The following is a 14970-nucleotide window of genomic DNA, read 5'->3' on the forward strand; positions in this document are numbered from 1 at the left end:
CACCCTGGCCAACATGGTGAAATCCTGTCTCTACTGAAAATACAAAAATTAGCCGGGCATGATGGCACAGGCATGTTAATTCCAGCTACTCCGGAGGCTGAAGCAGGAGAATCATTTGAACCCGGGAGGCAAAGGCTGCAATGAGGTGAGATCATGCCACTGCACTCCAGCCAGGGTGACAGAGTGAGCTTCTGTTTCAGAAAAAAAAAGAAACCATTCTCCTGCCCCAGTTTTACAAAGTTGTAAGCCATGTATATCTCAAATTGGTTAGGTCCCTAAGGTTTAAGCTAGCAGATAATTGTTTTCTTTTCATATATATTCTCAAGGGCTAGTTACTGAAAAATGAGCAAATTAAGATATAATACCCTTGTGAAAATGAATATGTGTCTGAAGAACAGACTATTCACCTTTATCAAATGTACTTCTAGGTATTTTTTCACACTTGAAAACAAACACAGCCAAGCACGGTGGCTCACGTCTGGCTGAAGCAGGTGGATCACCTGAGGTCAGGAGTTTGAGACCAGCCTGGCCAACATGGTGAAACCCCGTCTCTACTAAAAATACAAAAATTAGCTGGGTGTGGTGGTGGATGCCTATAATCCAAGCTACTTGGGAGGCTGAGATGAGAGAATCGCTTGAACCTGGGAGGCCAGGTTGCAGTGAGCCGAGATTGCACCACTGCACTCCAGTCTGAGCAAAAAGAGAGAAACTGTCTCAAAACAAAACAAACAAAAAACCCCACAAACACATGTACTTAGTGCCTCTGATCATAATATAAAATACCAGATCATACCTTCTCCTTTTTTACTTGGAACCAGTACCATGGAAGCTTCCCATTAAATTAATGAAATGCACTGAAACTTCTACTTACTGGTCAGGATAGAAAACATTTCATTTCTGACAAACCCCACTATCAACTCCTCAGTTACCAAATAGGTTGAAGAATGCTATCTTTGAGGACTCTAATGTTGACTCATTCACATGTTGAATGGGCTCCTTAATCTAAAAGAAATGCCTATGCTATAGTACAAGATTAGACTTGCTGCTTCCTTATTAAAGAAAAACTCCACTAGTCACTCCAAAGAGTCTACTGATATAACAGAGTAAACATGGATATGGAAGGAATTCCTACAGAGACTTTGAAGGCTGATTTAAAAGCAAGAGATTTTAAATGTGGAAATGCATATACAAGTATATACAATTTAATCAAATTCCTTACCAAAGTTTTCAAAGGTTGAAGTCACGTGATAATTATTCAGTCCTTTCATAACCATTCACTTTTGGTCAAATAGAGTATTCGTAGAACAAATCCCAAAACATTTGAATAAAGGGAAAGAGTCAGCTAAGACAACAGCTTTGCCAAGGAAGCTACAACTTGGTTATGTGATTTCATTCTTATCTTTTGCTGCTATATAAAAAGGGAATAAGAGAACAAACATTTCTTCCTTGCTGTTCTTTACTTCTAAGACTTTTCATGTTTTCCATGGTAAAGGTAAACATTAGAATTTACATTTCAGAGACCTAAGGGGCAAGGAGTGGAACCTGGAGGATACTGCTCTCTGACAATTCAAGAATTTCAACTCAATAGTAAAGGGCTAGCAAGAGAAAATGGACTGCTATTTCTCCACCTGCTAGATGGCATCCCATGAGTTCTATAAAATACACAACGAGGTATCTTCCCAACACTACTCAATGTACCATTTTGGGTTTTTCCTACTGAACCTACTAAATGCTGAGTGACATCTGAAGAAGGTGATAAATACTAGCATTCCTGGCTGTGTAATCTATACATTTTCATTTTAAATATAATAATTCAAGCATAATCCATATTTAAAAAATTAGACTAAGGAGAGACAATAAAGGTTTTAAAGGTTTCTCTTTGAAAAGATGGTATCTTACAGTACATACAAAAATACTCTGAAAATACATACGACTTCATTTACAAAACACTGAATCAACATATTACAAGAATTACATGGTTATGGATTTTAATAAACTGAGCATGCATTCATGAAACTTAAAAAATATTAAGAAATGCATTGAAAAAAGCAGCGTAAAAAAAGACAACTCATACAGTTAAATAAAAATTACAAAGGTCCTGAGCCAATTAATGGTTGGTAACAATGTCATTCAAAATGCCTTTAAGGTTTCAATAAAATCCACTGCTTATTTCTGCATGCCTAGTCCATGAAGAAATTATTTGAAGTTGTGGGGTAAATATGGTCAAGAATTATCATGCCAAGTTAATTTTACACCTCAAAAATACAAGTTTGCCATACTTAAAGGTATCTTATTGTTGATGCTGGAATGAGTTGATTCTCAGTAAAAAATACCAGTCAACTAACAAGAATGGCATGAAATAGGATATGTAACAATTTTACCATTCATATACTGACTTTCAGTATCCTGGTTATATTTTGATTTTTAATAAAGATGCATTTCAAAGGCCTCCACGGGAGGCAAAAGATAGAGAATTTATGGTGCCCAACTCTTATGTAATCACTGGACTAATCTTCCCTGGTAGCTAAGCAACATTTGGACAGAAAGGCACACAAAAAAGTTTAAATATTTCATGTGCCAATCTGGAAAAAAATAATTTAAATCAATAGAACAGACAGTACATCTAAACAAATGAGGAAAGCAGAAAAGATACCTCACATTCATTTATCTCAGGTTTCACAAAGTGGCTTCAATGCTAAAGTAAATGTGTTAACATTTGGAAAATACAAGACAATTTTTTTGTTTTCAGCTGTTTTTTTAGGTCTATACAATGATTACAACATAAGACAAAAAAAAAAACCCAAAACACACACACACACACAAAGGAGTTCAGGACTTGTCAGTGTCCAAGTGGCCAAGAACTGGTTCCCATAACAAGCGTTGAAAGTTAAGGCAGTAAAACCCCCAAATGCAAAGCTGTAATACTGTAGATTGCAATTTGACAGCAGGTGATCCTCAGAGAAGTGTATGTAGCAATCAGTAAGATAATGCTACAGCATCTGCAGGTCAAAGTGTGACAGTTCAGAAATCACCTCAAGGTTAATGAGGCTGAAGGCTGTAACTTTCACCATATTTCATGTATGACAGCCACTTCTATTTGAAAAAACAGTGACTGCATCTACTATGCCACTAAATGATTGCTTGTTCACTTAAGAGAGGAGGCACTGCTTTTACCGATTAAGAGTCAGTCGAATGGAATTTTTGATGACACGGATGTTATTTGCTGGAACTGGAGATGATGAATCTGGTAGTTCTTTACTGGGTAGTCTCTATTAGAAAGAAAGAGAAACAAAAAAGGAAGAGCACATCATATATATTATAAAGGCCCAGCTAGAAACTCACTCACAAAAAAACTCTTGAGTTTTTCTCCCAATCCCTCTAGCTCCTGAACACTCAAGTATGCAATGAATACTTCCAGTGTTCATAGGGAACTCTTGCTTTCGGCATGACTTCTTTTTACAGTCAGAGGTGAAAAGCAGAGGGCTAAGAGAAAGGTCAGAAGTGGCCAGAGTGTGAAGATGTAAAAGGATGTACAGGATGGGGACAGTTTCTTGTCAAGAGATGAGTGCTTAATTCTCCTCTCGTTTTACCTTGGCTAATCCAGTATCTGTATCATATCCATATGCATTAAAATAATTATGAACAATTTGAGATATACAAAGTAATAGAGAACAGGGCAATACTGACTTAAATCCCATAACCAAGTCTCAGATATTATCACAATTTTGCTAAATTGTTTGGTGTAGCCACTTTCACTTTAGACTTGATATATTAAAAAATCCATGTCATTTCACTCTTTTGTACTTTAATATGCATCTCAAAAATGTTTTCCACTATCACATAATTATACATTCATATTTTTTGTAACTTAATCTTATGTTACAGGCTCAAATTCTACAACAAACAGCTTGCGAGTATTCTATTTTGCTTTAGAAAAGCTACTACATTGTGGAGAACCTGGCAGGGTAAGAGCTGATGATGAGAAGCATTTTACTATTTAATGGAGAGGTGAAAATAAGCCACTCTTTTCACTATAAACTCAGAGAAGGACTTTGATTTACACCAGGCTGCATTTTGAGTACTTTCTTTTTAGCATAACATACTTAATAATACTACATATTATAAGTTATAAAAGTAATTCTTCAAATAATAAACATTTAAATTACAATTTAGGGACTTTTAGCTCATGTTTTAAAGGTATTTACTATATATACCACTACGTTTGGTTCCTCTAAAATATTAATACATGTAGTTCCTAATTATCAAACCTATGTTTGGACAGTAAGCAGTAGTACACAACAGAGATATACTACCAGGTACTTGGTAAGAAATTAATATGCTAAGCATCCAGCTGCTTCTTTAAAGATAAAAAACAAAGGGTGAACATAATCTAAATAAATAATAAAGTTGTCTTAAACTATTCCCTCTTTTTTAGACTTCTGAGATACATACATTCAGAACTACATACTTTGTTGTCTCCAGCCCCAACCCCAACTACACTGCTAGTCTTGAGGCCAGGGACAAAATCTTTCCTTTTCCCAGTGCTAGGCTCTTAATAAGCCTTTTGTACTTGTAATTACCTATGAGTTTTTACCTACGTACTGTACCTATGAATAAGACTGTTACCTTTTTGCGAGATGTGTCAATAGTAGGAATAGGCATAGATTCTCCTCCAATGGCATCCTAAAAACAGAAGAAACAACACAAGTGAAAACTAACTTTCTTAGACGCAAACACTTATTTCTACTTAAAATAAAACGTAACAGTAGATCTAGTCTGACCTACTTTCTAATATGACACTTTTCCTGATACATGGAGCTTTATAATAAATATTCTGAAGCACACTATTAATATATTTACCACCGATTTTCTTTTTCTTTCTTCAGCTGTGCGAGGGTCCTTAAATGTTGATTCAAGTCGAATAAACTAAAATATAAACATTGAAATAAATTGCTAGTATGTATCTGCAAAAACCATACAAATCTATATAGACTGGAAGACTAGTGGTTAGGCTATTATAAAAATTACTATAAATATGGGTTGGTAAGAGAAGATAATTTAAATCAGATTGACTTCAGCTGCCACTGTTAATTTCTACAGTTTGAGTGATCTTTTTGGTTAAATCAATTCAGATTCTAACAAATACAGTTTTACCACCACCTACTGGAAGCAGGGCATATTAACAGCCAATAAATGAGATTTTGTTACAATAATGACTTCTGTAAGTCAAGGAGAAACTCAGACCAATCAAGTTTTTAGACACATTAGTAATTTGATTTTATGATGAGCAATTAATACTGTTCCTTTAAGGTTTGGGTAAATATTCTTTTCAGTCAACTCCTAACAGAACACCAACAGCTATGGAAAATTGTTTCTTTAGTATTAAGTTTAAAAATACTAAGTACTGAATCACCACTAAGGTTGAGCTTTACCTTTTCTATGTCTTTCAGCCTCTTAGAAGTCCCATCTATGGATGGGGAATGGGATCTTTTGGGTGTAACAGTCTTAGTTATATTTGACATTCCATTCAGATGTGGCTGTCCCTGGGCAGGGTTGTGGGGTGTTGTGATTCTAGGAATGACATTTCGCCCTACTACGGTAGGAATGGTACACACAGCAGGGGGTGACACAGCTTTTACTGTAGAGTCAATTTCTGAAAAGGAAAAAAAGGATTTTAATAATTAAACATTTATGTATATAATTTTCTTCTTTTCTTGAGACAGGGTCTCTCATTCCCATCACCCAGGCTGGAGGGCAGTGGCTTGATCACGGCTCACTGCAGCCTCTACTTCCCAGGCTCAGGTGATCCTCCTGCCTTAGCCTTCCAAGTAGCTAGGACTACACACATGTGCCACCATGCCTAGCTAATTTTTTGTAAATAGAATTATTAATAATACAAGTTTAGATACCTACTTGCACCAATGACTGGAATGGAGAGTCCTTGGGCTGGTGGTACACTCAGTGGCTTCTCCACAATTACAGCAGTAGGCTCAGCACTATTCCTAATGAAAGTGTTAAATTATCATCAATAAATGATTTAAATATTACTTTTTTCCTCTTTTTTGAGAAAAGGCCTCACTCTATTGCCCAGGTTGGAGTGTAGTGGCACAATCACAGCTTACTGCAGCCTCAACCTCCCAGGCTCAAGTAACTGCCACTCAGCCTCTCAGGTAGCTGGGAATATGGTGTGTGCCCTCATGTCTGGCTGATTTTTAAATTTTTATTCTTGTGGACACAGGATCCCACCATGTTGCCCAGGCTGGTCTTGAACTCCTGAGGCTCAAGCAATCCTCCTGGCTTAGCCTCCCAAAGTGCTGGAGCTACCACGCCTGGCCCCATTACTTATTTAAAACACTTATTATAACAATTATAACTGCCTTCTTTTTTTTTTTTTTTTTTTTGGACATGGTACTCTTTTGTCACCTAGGCTAGAGTGCAGTGGCATGAACACATGGCTCACTGCGGCCTCAACCTTCTGGGCTCAAGCAATTCTCCCACCTAAGCCTCCCGAGTAGCTGGGACTACAGGTGTGCACTACCATGCCGAGCTAATTATTTTTTTTTTGAGACAGAGTCTCACTCTTGTTGCCCAGGCTGGAGTGCAATGGCACGATCTTGGCTCACTGTAACCTCCACCTCCTGGGTTCAAGGGATTCTCCTGCCTCAGCCTCCCAAGTAGCTGGGATTACAAGCGTGCACCACCACGCCCTGTTAATTTTTGTATTTTCAGTAGAGGCAGGGTTTTGCCATGTTTGCCAGGGTGGTCTTGAACTCCTGATCTCAGGTGATCTGCCCGCCTCAGCCTGCCAAAGTGCTGGGATTACAGGTGTGAACCACCGCCACCGTGCCTGGCCATTTTTTTTTTGTAGAGGCAGGGTTTCACCATGTTGCCCAGGCTGGTCTGGGAACTCCTGGGCTCCAGTGATCCGCCTGCCTGACCTCTCAAAGTTGTAGGATTACAAGCCCCAGCCACTCACTGTGCCTGGCCACAACTGTTGGCTCAGGCCTGTACTTTAACATTTCATTGAAATAAAAGGGGGGAAAAAAGCAGAGGAGCCAGTAAGAAGAGAAAAATTCTACCTTGATCAGCTATAGCACATAGAGACAACTTTAAAAAAAAAAAGAAAAAAAAAGAAAAATTTAGGCAAAAAATGCGTACATTTCCATGTACCTATCTAGTCCCACATGCTTATAAGCCTATTATACCATCTCCCACAGGATTACCACAATTATTTCTAAACAACAAACTGATCAGCAGCCTGTAAAATAAAATCTTTCAACAATTTAAAAAGAAAGGCAGTAGCAGAGGTATAGAAAAGTTCACATTATCCTCAAACAAACTGAACAGAAAACCAAAAGGACGCATTTGAAATAAGACAGACCTTTCCGTTTCTCCTAAAGAAGGGCTATCAGACTTGGATGCTGGAGAATTAAAAGGTGTTCCATTATCAGTGTCTCTGGAGCTATCTAGACAACTGCTATCCAGAGACGATCTTTTGGATTGAAGTCCGCCCAAGCTTCGACTGACATCAGAGAGACTTTGCTGAAAGAAGGAAACGATTTTAGGATTTCGAAAAGGAAATTATAAAGACTGGTTTCAATTTTGAAGGTCATTTAAGCAAATTATCTCTTGTGATGATTGAAAATGAGATTTCAGTCCTAGATTGAATTGCCTATATCCTCATTTTTCTCAATAGGTTTGGGAGCTGTAAGAATGCAAATTTGATCCCAGATTTGTCTGAGTAAAACCATACTGGAAAGTTAAGATTACAAACTCACCTTTTTCTTCTTTTGAAGAATTTCTGCAGGAAGGTAGTGATGAAGTTGTTTTTTCTTTACATGAGTTGCTTCAATTTTCATTCCCTCCTTTAGCATATTTATATTGTTTGCCTGTCTGTACACTGCAACAATGTTAATATGTTAAATGGGACACTTCTTTCTGAACCAAGGGTTCTGTCTAATTTTTCTGAAATGCATATGCCTTTATTATCTCCCCACTATCACCACCGGCCACCCACCCACCCATAATCCTCTCACAAAACAAATATTTTTAATACATTTACATCACATCACAATCCTATTCATGAATCCACTAGTTTCTCTCTTTTTTTTTTTTTGAGACCGAGTTTCACTCTTGTTGCCCAGGCTGGAGTGCAATGGCGCAATCTTGGCTCAGAGCAACCTCCGCCTCCTGGGTTCAAGCGATTTTCCTGCCTCAGCCTCCCAAGTAGCTGGGATTACAGGCATGCATCACACCATGCCTATTTTGTTTTTTTTAGTAAAGATGGGGTTTCTCCATGTTGGTCAGGCTGGTCTTGAATTTCTGACCTCAGGTATTCTGCCCGCCTTGGCCTTCTAAAGTGCTGGGATTACAGGCGTGAGCCACTGTGCCTGGACATGAATCCACTAGTTTTTCCATGTCCACCTTCTAAGCCTTTCTCATAATTAAACCTTATTAACAACATAAATGTATGGGAAAAAAGGTATTTTCCAGATCTTGTTTTCTGATATTATCCCAAGAGGCAATCTTTCCTCATAATTACCTGTCCAAGTCTAAGCTAACTCTTTTTATTATTTATTTATTTTTTTAAGATGGGGTTTCACCATGATGGCCAGGCTGGTCTTGAACTCTTGACCTCAGGTGATCCACCCACCTTGGCCTCCCAAAGTGCTAGGATTACAGGTGAGAGCCACTGCACCCGGCCCAATTCTTTTTATTTTTTTGCCACAGACTCTTTGTCACCTAGGGTGGAGTGCAGTGGCACAATCTTGGCTCACTGCAACCTCTGCCTCCTGTGTTCAAGCTATTCTTCTGCCCCAGCCTCCCAAGTAGCTGGGATTACAGGCATGCGCCACCATGCCCAGCTACTTTTTGGATTTTTTGTAGAGACGGGGTTTCACCATGTTGGTCAGACTGGTCTTGAACTCCCGACCTCAGGTGATCTGCCCACCTTGGCCTCCTAAAGTGCTGGGATTATAGGCGTGAGTCACTGTGGTTGGCCACGAATCCACTAGTTTTTCCATGTCCACCTTCTAAGACTTTCTCATAATCAAACTTTATTAACAACATAAATGTATGAAAAAAGGTATGTTCCAGATCTTGTTTTCTAATATTTTCCCAAAAGGCAATCTCTCCTCATAATTACTTGTCCAAGTCTACTTCTTTTTTTTTGGACGTAAGTCTTGCTCTGTCACCCAGTCTGAAGTGCAGTGGTGCAATCTTGGCTCACTGCAACCTCTGCCTCCAGGGTTCAAGCTATTCTCCTGCCTCAGCCTCTCAAGTAGCTGGGACTAGAGGTGTGTGGTACCATGCCCAGCTACTTTTTTGATTTTTCATAGAGATGGGGTTTCACTATGTTGGCCAGGCTGGTCTCAAAATCCTGATCTCAAAAGATCCACCCACCTCTGCCTCCCAAAGTGCTGGGATTACAGATGTGAGCCACTGTACCCAGCCTTTTAAGCCAATTCTTACACCAAATATCCAAGATGCAATTCAAGTTGTCTATGAGAATTTACTACTGCAGCTACCACAATCATAGAAAGACAGACTTCAGGAACCATCTTACAAACACATCCTTATTGTACAGTTGAGAAAAGGAGGCTAACCAGCCCTGAATGCCCTGCATGCCCTGCCAGGATCAGAATCCACACAGCCCTAGATTCCCATTCTAGTGCTTTTCACACCTTATAAGAATATGGGTTTTATTTATTTTATTATAACCACATAAATTTCTTAATATGTTTTAATTGTAAATATACCCAATTAGATTAAAAGCCCACTGAAGACAGGGATGGGAGGCTTGTTTTACACAGCAACTACTGTGAGATGTGGTAAATTATTAATCTCTTGGGGCCTCAAGTTTCTTCATCTGAAAAATAATATTTTATAAATTTATAATAAACAATGTCCCTTCTCCTTTTTAAAGCAAGCCCAAATTAGAATGGAAAAATTTATAGTGAATGTTTTTATTCCAGATTGCTTATAAAAGAGTTACCAGGGGTGCTTGTTCAAGATGCAGATTCTTTGGTTCCCTCCCCAGAGTGTGATTTAGTGGTTCTAAGGTGAAGCATAGGTATCTGCATATTTTTTCCTCCTGGTTTTTTTTTTCAGATGGCATTTTGCTCTTTTTGCCCAGGCTGGAGTGCAATGGTGCGATCTCAGCTCCCTGCAACCTCTGCCTCCCAGGTTCAAGTGATTCTCCTGCCTCAGCCTCCCAAGTACCTGGGATTACAGGCATATGCCACCACGCCCGGCTAATTTTTGTATTTTTAGTAGAGATGGGGTTTCACCACGTTGGCCAGGCTAGTCTTGAATTCCTGACCTCAGGTGATCTGTTTGCCTCGGCCTCCCAAAGTACTGGGATTACAGGCGTTAGCCACTGCACCTGGCCAGGAATCTGCATTTTCATAATAGGAGGGCTCTTTCAAAAGAATTCAGAAAACCCAGATGAGCCAAACCAATAATTTTAATAGTATTCCAGATTGTTAAGATAAACAATCCTAAATTCGTAACAGATATATTAAGACATTCCAGGGTTGTGACTAGAGTGCTAGATGTGAAAGATACTCTTTTCACTGATCCTGAAATATATTCAGTAATTCTGTACTTACGGATATTTCATATAAAAAACATAAAAATCTGGCCAGGTGCAGTGGCTGACACCTGTAATCCCAGCACTCTGAGAGGCCGAAGTGGGCAAATCGCTTGAATCCAGGAGTTCGAGACCAGCCTGGGCAACATAGCGAAATCCTGTCTCTATTTAAAACAAACAAACAAAACAAACCCCATAAAAATCAAGTCCTTTATTTTTTGAGACAGGGTCTCACTTTGTCACCCAAACTACAGAGTAGTGGCACAATCTGGGCTCACTGGAGCCTTGACCTTCTAGCAATTCTCCCACCTCAGCCTCCAAGGTAGCTGGGACAACAGGTGTGTGCCACTATACCTGGTAAATTCTTTTTGTATTTTTTGTAAAGATGAGTTTCAACATGTTGCCCAGGCTGGTCTCAAACTCCTGAGCTCAAGAGGTTCACCTGTCTCAGTCTCCCAAAGTATTAGGATTACAGGAGCTTGTTAGCCACTGCGCCTGGCAAAAATCAAGTCATCTTTATGACTGTGGTCACAAACCCTGGTTGTATACACAAAGAGCTTTCCTTTCTTTGTATTTTAAAACATAACATTCAGCCGGACAAGGCGGCTCACGCTGTAATCCCAGCACTTTGGGAGGCCGAGGCAGGTGGATCACTTGTGGTCAGGTGTTTGAGACCAGCATGGCCAGCATGGTGAAACTCCTCTTCTAAAATTACAAAAATTAGCCAGGCATGGTGGCATGGACCTGTAATTCCAGCTACTTGGGAGGTTGAGGCATGAGAATCGCTTGAACCCCAGAGGTGAAGGTTACAGTGAGCTGAGATCACACCACTGCAGTCCAGCCTGGGTGACAGAGTGAGACTCTGTCTCATAAAATAAAATAAAACAGTTAACATTTACATGCTACAAAACTCAAAGTGTTGAAGAGTATTCAATGATGTCTCCTTATCCTGTCCCCTGACCTAGAAGCAACCACTCTTGCCATTTTTTTAAAAAACTAAGTAAGCATCCTTCCGGAGATATTCTATGCAATTGTAAGCAAATGTGTATTTATTTTTCTTTTATTATTTCTATAAATGGTAGCACAGTGTACACAGTGTTCTGTAATTTTACCTCCCACTTAATATATCTTGGAAATTGTTTCATAATGCTTTTTTTTTTTTTTTTTTGAGACAGAGTCTCACTCTGTGGCTCAGGCTGGAGTGCAGTGGGACAATCTCAGCTCACTGCAATCTCCTCCTCCTGGGTTCAAGCGATTTTCCTGCCTTAGCCTCCGAAGCAGCTGGGATTACAGGCGTCTGCCACACCCCGCTAACTTTCCTATTTTTAGTAGAGATGGGGTTTCACCGTATTAGCCAGGCTGGTCTCGAACTCCTGACCTCAGGTAATCTGCCCGCCTCTGCCTCCCAAGTGCTGGGATTATGGGGCGTGAGCCATCGCAACCGGCTCCTTTCCTATTTTAATAGCAGTATGGATATTCCATATTCACTTAACCAATTGTGGAACTTTAATAAGTACAGCCAGCCAGATCGTAGGCAGATGACACTGAGTAATAGCCAGGTTTGAGAATCACAGCTCTATGATGATGAAGTCTTACCTGTATCAGTAAATGACTGTATATCATATGTCAAGTCTATGTTGACACTTTCTGCATTTTCTACTCTCCGAAAAATTATCCCAAGGAACCACATTGATACGTAATTGTTGCTATAAAGTAAAATTTAAGAATTTCCATTAATTACTATTTTTTTTTTTTTTTTTTTTTTACAATGTTACAGATGCTACTTCATAATTAAAACTTGGTCTCTACGTCTCTATCTCACAAATATAGATTTCAGTGGTCTGGCCAGATTCTTAAAAGTGGCAACCAGAACACTGGTAAGTTACTGCCTGTTGTTCTAAGGAGGATTAAGTGGCTATGAAAATGACTTACTAAATATATGCTTAAATATGCTCCAAATATTGTGATGGTGTTTTGCTGGGGTTTCTGGGCTACTTAAGTAGTATGTACTTATTTTTAATGTTAATGCCTAGCCCACTCAAACTCAATATATACTGTGTCATACTCCCATCAATGCCTGTTAAACAAAAATCTCGCAATTACTCTGAAATGATGCATATGCCAAATAACATTATTTAATAAATACAGTATTAAAAAACAATGAACTTACTCTTTATGATGTTCCTTACTCCCTGGGAATGACTGGGGATTCACATGGGCAAGAGTAATAAATTCATTCCGTTCCAAGTTTCCAACAAGAACACGTATTTTAGATTCTACTAATCCAACCCTAAAACAAACAAGGAACACAATTCATCTTACTGTAGCTTTAAATCTGAAAGCTACACTCAAGTAAACCAAACAGCATATTAACTATGAAGCTTTACATGTTCATTAAAAAATTTCAGGCTGGGTGTGGTAGCTTATGCCTGTAATCCCAGCCCTTTGGGAGGCTGAGGCGGGCAGATCCCCTGAGGTCAGGAGTTCAAGACCAGCCTGGCCAACATGGTAAAACCCCATCTTTACTAAAAATACCAAAAAATTAGCTGAGTATGGGATGCACACCTATATTCTCAGCTACTCAGGAGGCTGAGGCAGAAGAATCGCTTCAACCTGGGAGGTGGAGGCTGCAGTGAGCTGAGATCACCCCACTGCACTCCAGCCTGGGTGACAGAGTGAGGTACCATCACTAAATAAATAAATTAAATAAAAATTTCTGCCCAATATATTAGAAACCCCATTCAAAATGCCATTGTAAACACAATTTATCTTATGTCAACTTTAAATATGAAAGCTACACTCAAGTAAACCAAACAGCATATTAGCTATGAATCTTTACATGCTAATTTAAAATTTTCAGCCCAATATATTAGGAACCCCATTTAAAATGCCACTGTAGTAAATAACAAGTTGGTAGATTCCTGTGTTCTTTTATTTAAATAGAATAACGGATTTATTTAATGCATTTCTGAATCTAAGATGCCCTGACTTAGTTAAGACTATAAATACTCATGGCTTAGGGCATGAACAAAAATTGCTGGTTAATCTAATCCCAAATCTTTTTTTACCTTCAACTCTTATGTCTCAAACCTAAGGCTAGGCCAGGTGTGGTGGCTCATGCTCGTTAATCCCAGTACTTTGGGAAGCTGAGGCAGGAGGGACCGCTTGAGCCCAGGAGTTTGAGGCTGCAGTATGGTCACACCACTGTACTCCAGCCTGGGTGACAGTAAGACTCCATCTCTTTTAAAAAAAAAAAAAAATCCTAAGGCTAAGATATGTTTAAGCAATGAAACTAATATTGGCACATAATATACGAAACAATCATATACTATGATAGACTTTGCATTTAAGAAAAAAAGTCACTAAATTTGGATTAGATATTATTAAAATACCGTTTCTTCAGATTTCTGCAACTTCATTTCTACCTCACTTAAGAAGTGTGACCAATGGCAGCTATATAAATTATTAATGACTTAATGAATTAGAATAACTATAAGTACATTTTAACATTTTTTTAAAGAACATCAGCAAAAGCTTATACATTATAATTGTTGTGTGTGCTTTAACAGTCAATCTACAAAAATTTGTGTTATTCCAGTGTCATCTAAATGAGAGGTTGGTAAACTTTCTGTAAAGGGCTAAATAGTAAATTTTAGGGTTTCTGGGCCATACAGTCTCGGTTACAACTATTCAATTTTGCAATGAAGCCCAGAAGCAGCCATAGATAATATATAAATGAAGAAACATGGCTATATTCCAATAAAACATAAAAAATAGGTGGCAGACTGAATTTGGCCTATACCCTATTTTCTAACTCCTGATACAGACAAACAAAATACTGTTTCAGTGACAGGATTATTTTCAGAGTTGCTTTAATTACTATTGAAATAAGCATTAAACTCCTGAAGTAAAAATAAAACAGTTGTTGTTTTGCTTTTCCAGAAGTCAGACCCAAGGAAAGTACAACCATCTCTGGTGGTCTAATAGCTTCCGCCTGATAGAGCCAAGGATGTGAATATACTGGAGGCGGGGGGTGGGTGGGAGGGGAGAGATAAAATCAGATGTGCTAGAAAGAATACCTACTTCTTGACCACAAATATCTCCTATCTGTTGACGGAAGCTAAATCTGAAAAATTTATGCCATCATATCCTAAATTAAAAGTATATAGAAAACGTCTTGTCTTCTGAGTTTTGTTGGAGGTAAACATGATGGCAAAAATGGAAAACTTATTAAGACAGTGGCTATCAGAATCATCCAAACTAGCTCAAAATTTTACTTAAATCTGAGAAGCAACAAGAAGCAGAATTTATATATATATCCTTCTCTCATGTCCCTCATGATTCTGAAACATTAATTTGATGGCGTATTTTAAACACTG

The 14970-nt window shown here is 38.7% G+C and overlaps 1 protein-coding gene across 2 annotated transcripts in view; it reads right to left on the reverse strand.

Annotated features, from left to right (window-relative positions):
• Positions 1-1857: 1857 nt before the first annotated feature.
• PAPOLG (poly(A) polymerase gamma) overlaps positions 1858-14970 on the reverse strand; it is a 43780-nt gene continuing 30667 nt past the window's right edge. For both annotated transcript variants that reach the window (XM_078349285.1, XM_002757728.6), the window contains 9 exons: positions 12762-12881; positions 12188-12297; positions 7779-7900; positions 7382-7542; positions 5914-6002; positions 5433-5653; positions 4861-4926; positions 4627-4683; positions 1858-3269 (listed from right to left, as the gene is read on the reverse strand). In XM_078349285.1, coding sequence (XP_078205411.1) covers positions 3171-3269; positions 4627-4683; positions 4861-4926; positions 5433-5653; positions 5914-6002; positions 7382-7542; positions 7779-7900; positions 12188-12297; positions 12762-12881 — 1045 coding nt within the window. In that variant the 3' untranslated portion in view covers positions 1858-3170. The remainder of the gene's footprint in view (positions 3270-4626; positions 4684-4860; positions 4927-5432; positions 5654-5913; positions 6003-7381; positions 7543-7778; positions 7901-12187; positions 12298-12761; positions 12882-14970) is intronic.

The sequence above is a fragment of the Callithrix jacchus genome, chromosome 14 (genome assembly GCF_049354715.1).
Source record: "Callithrix jacchus isolate 240 chromosome 14, calJac240_pri, whole genome shotgun sequence".
Classification (NCBI taxonomy): domain Eukaryota; kingdom Metazoa; phylum Chordata; class Mammalia; order Primates; family Cebidae; genus Callithrix; species Callithrix jacchus.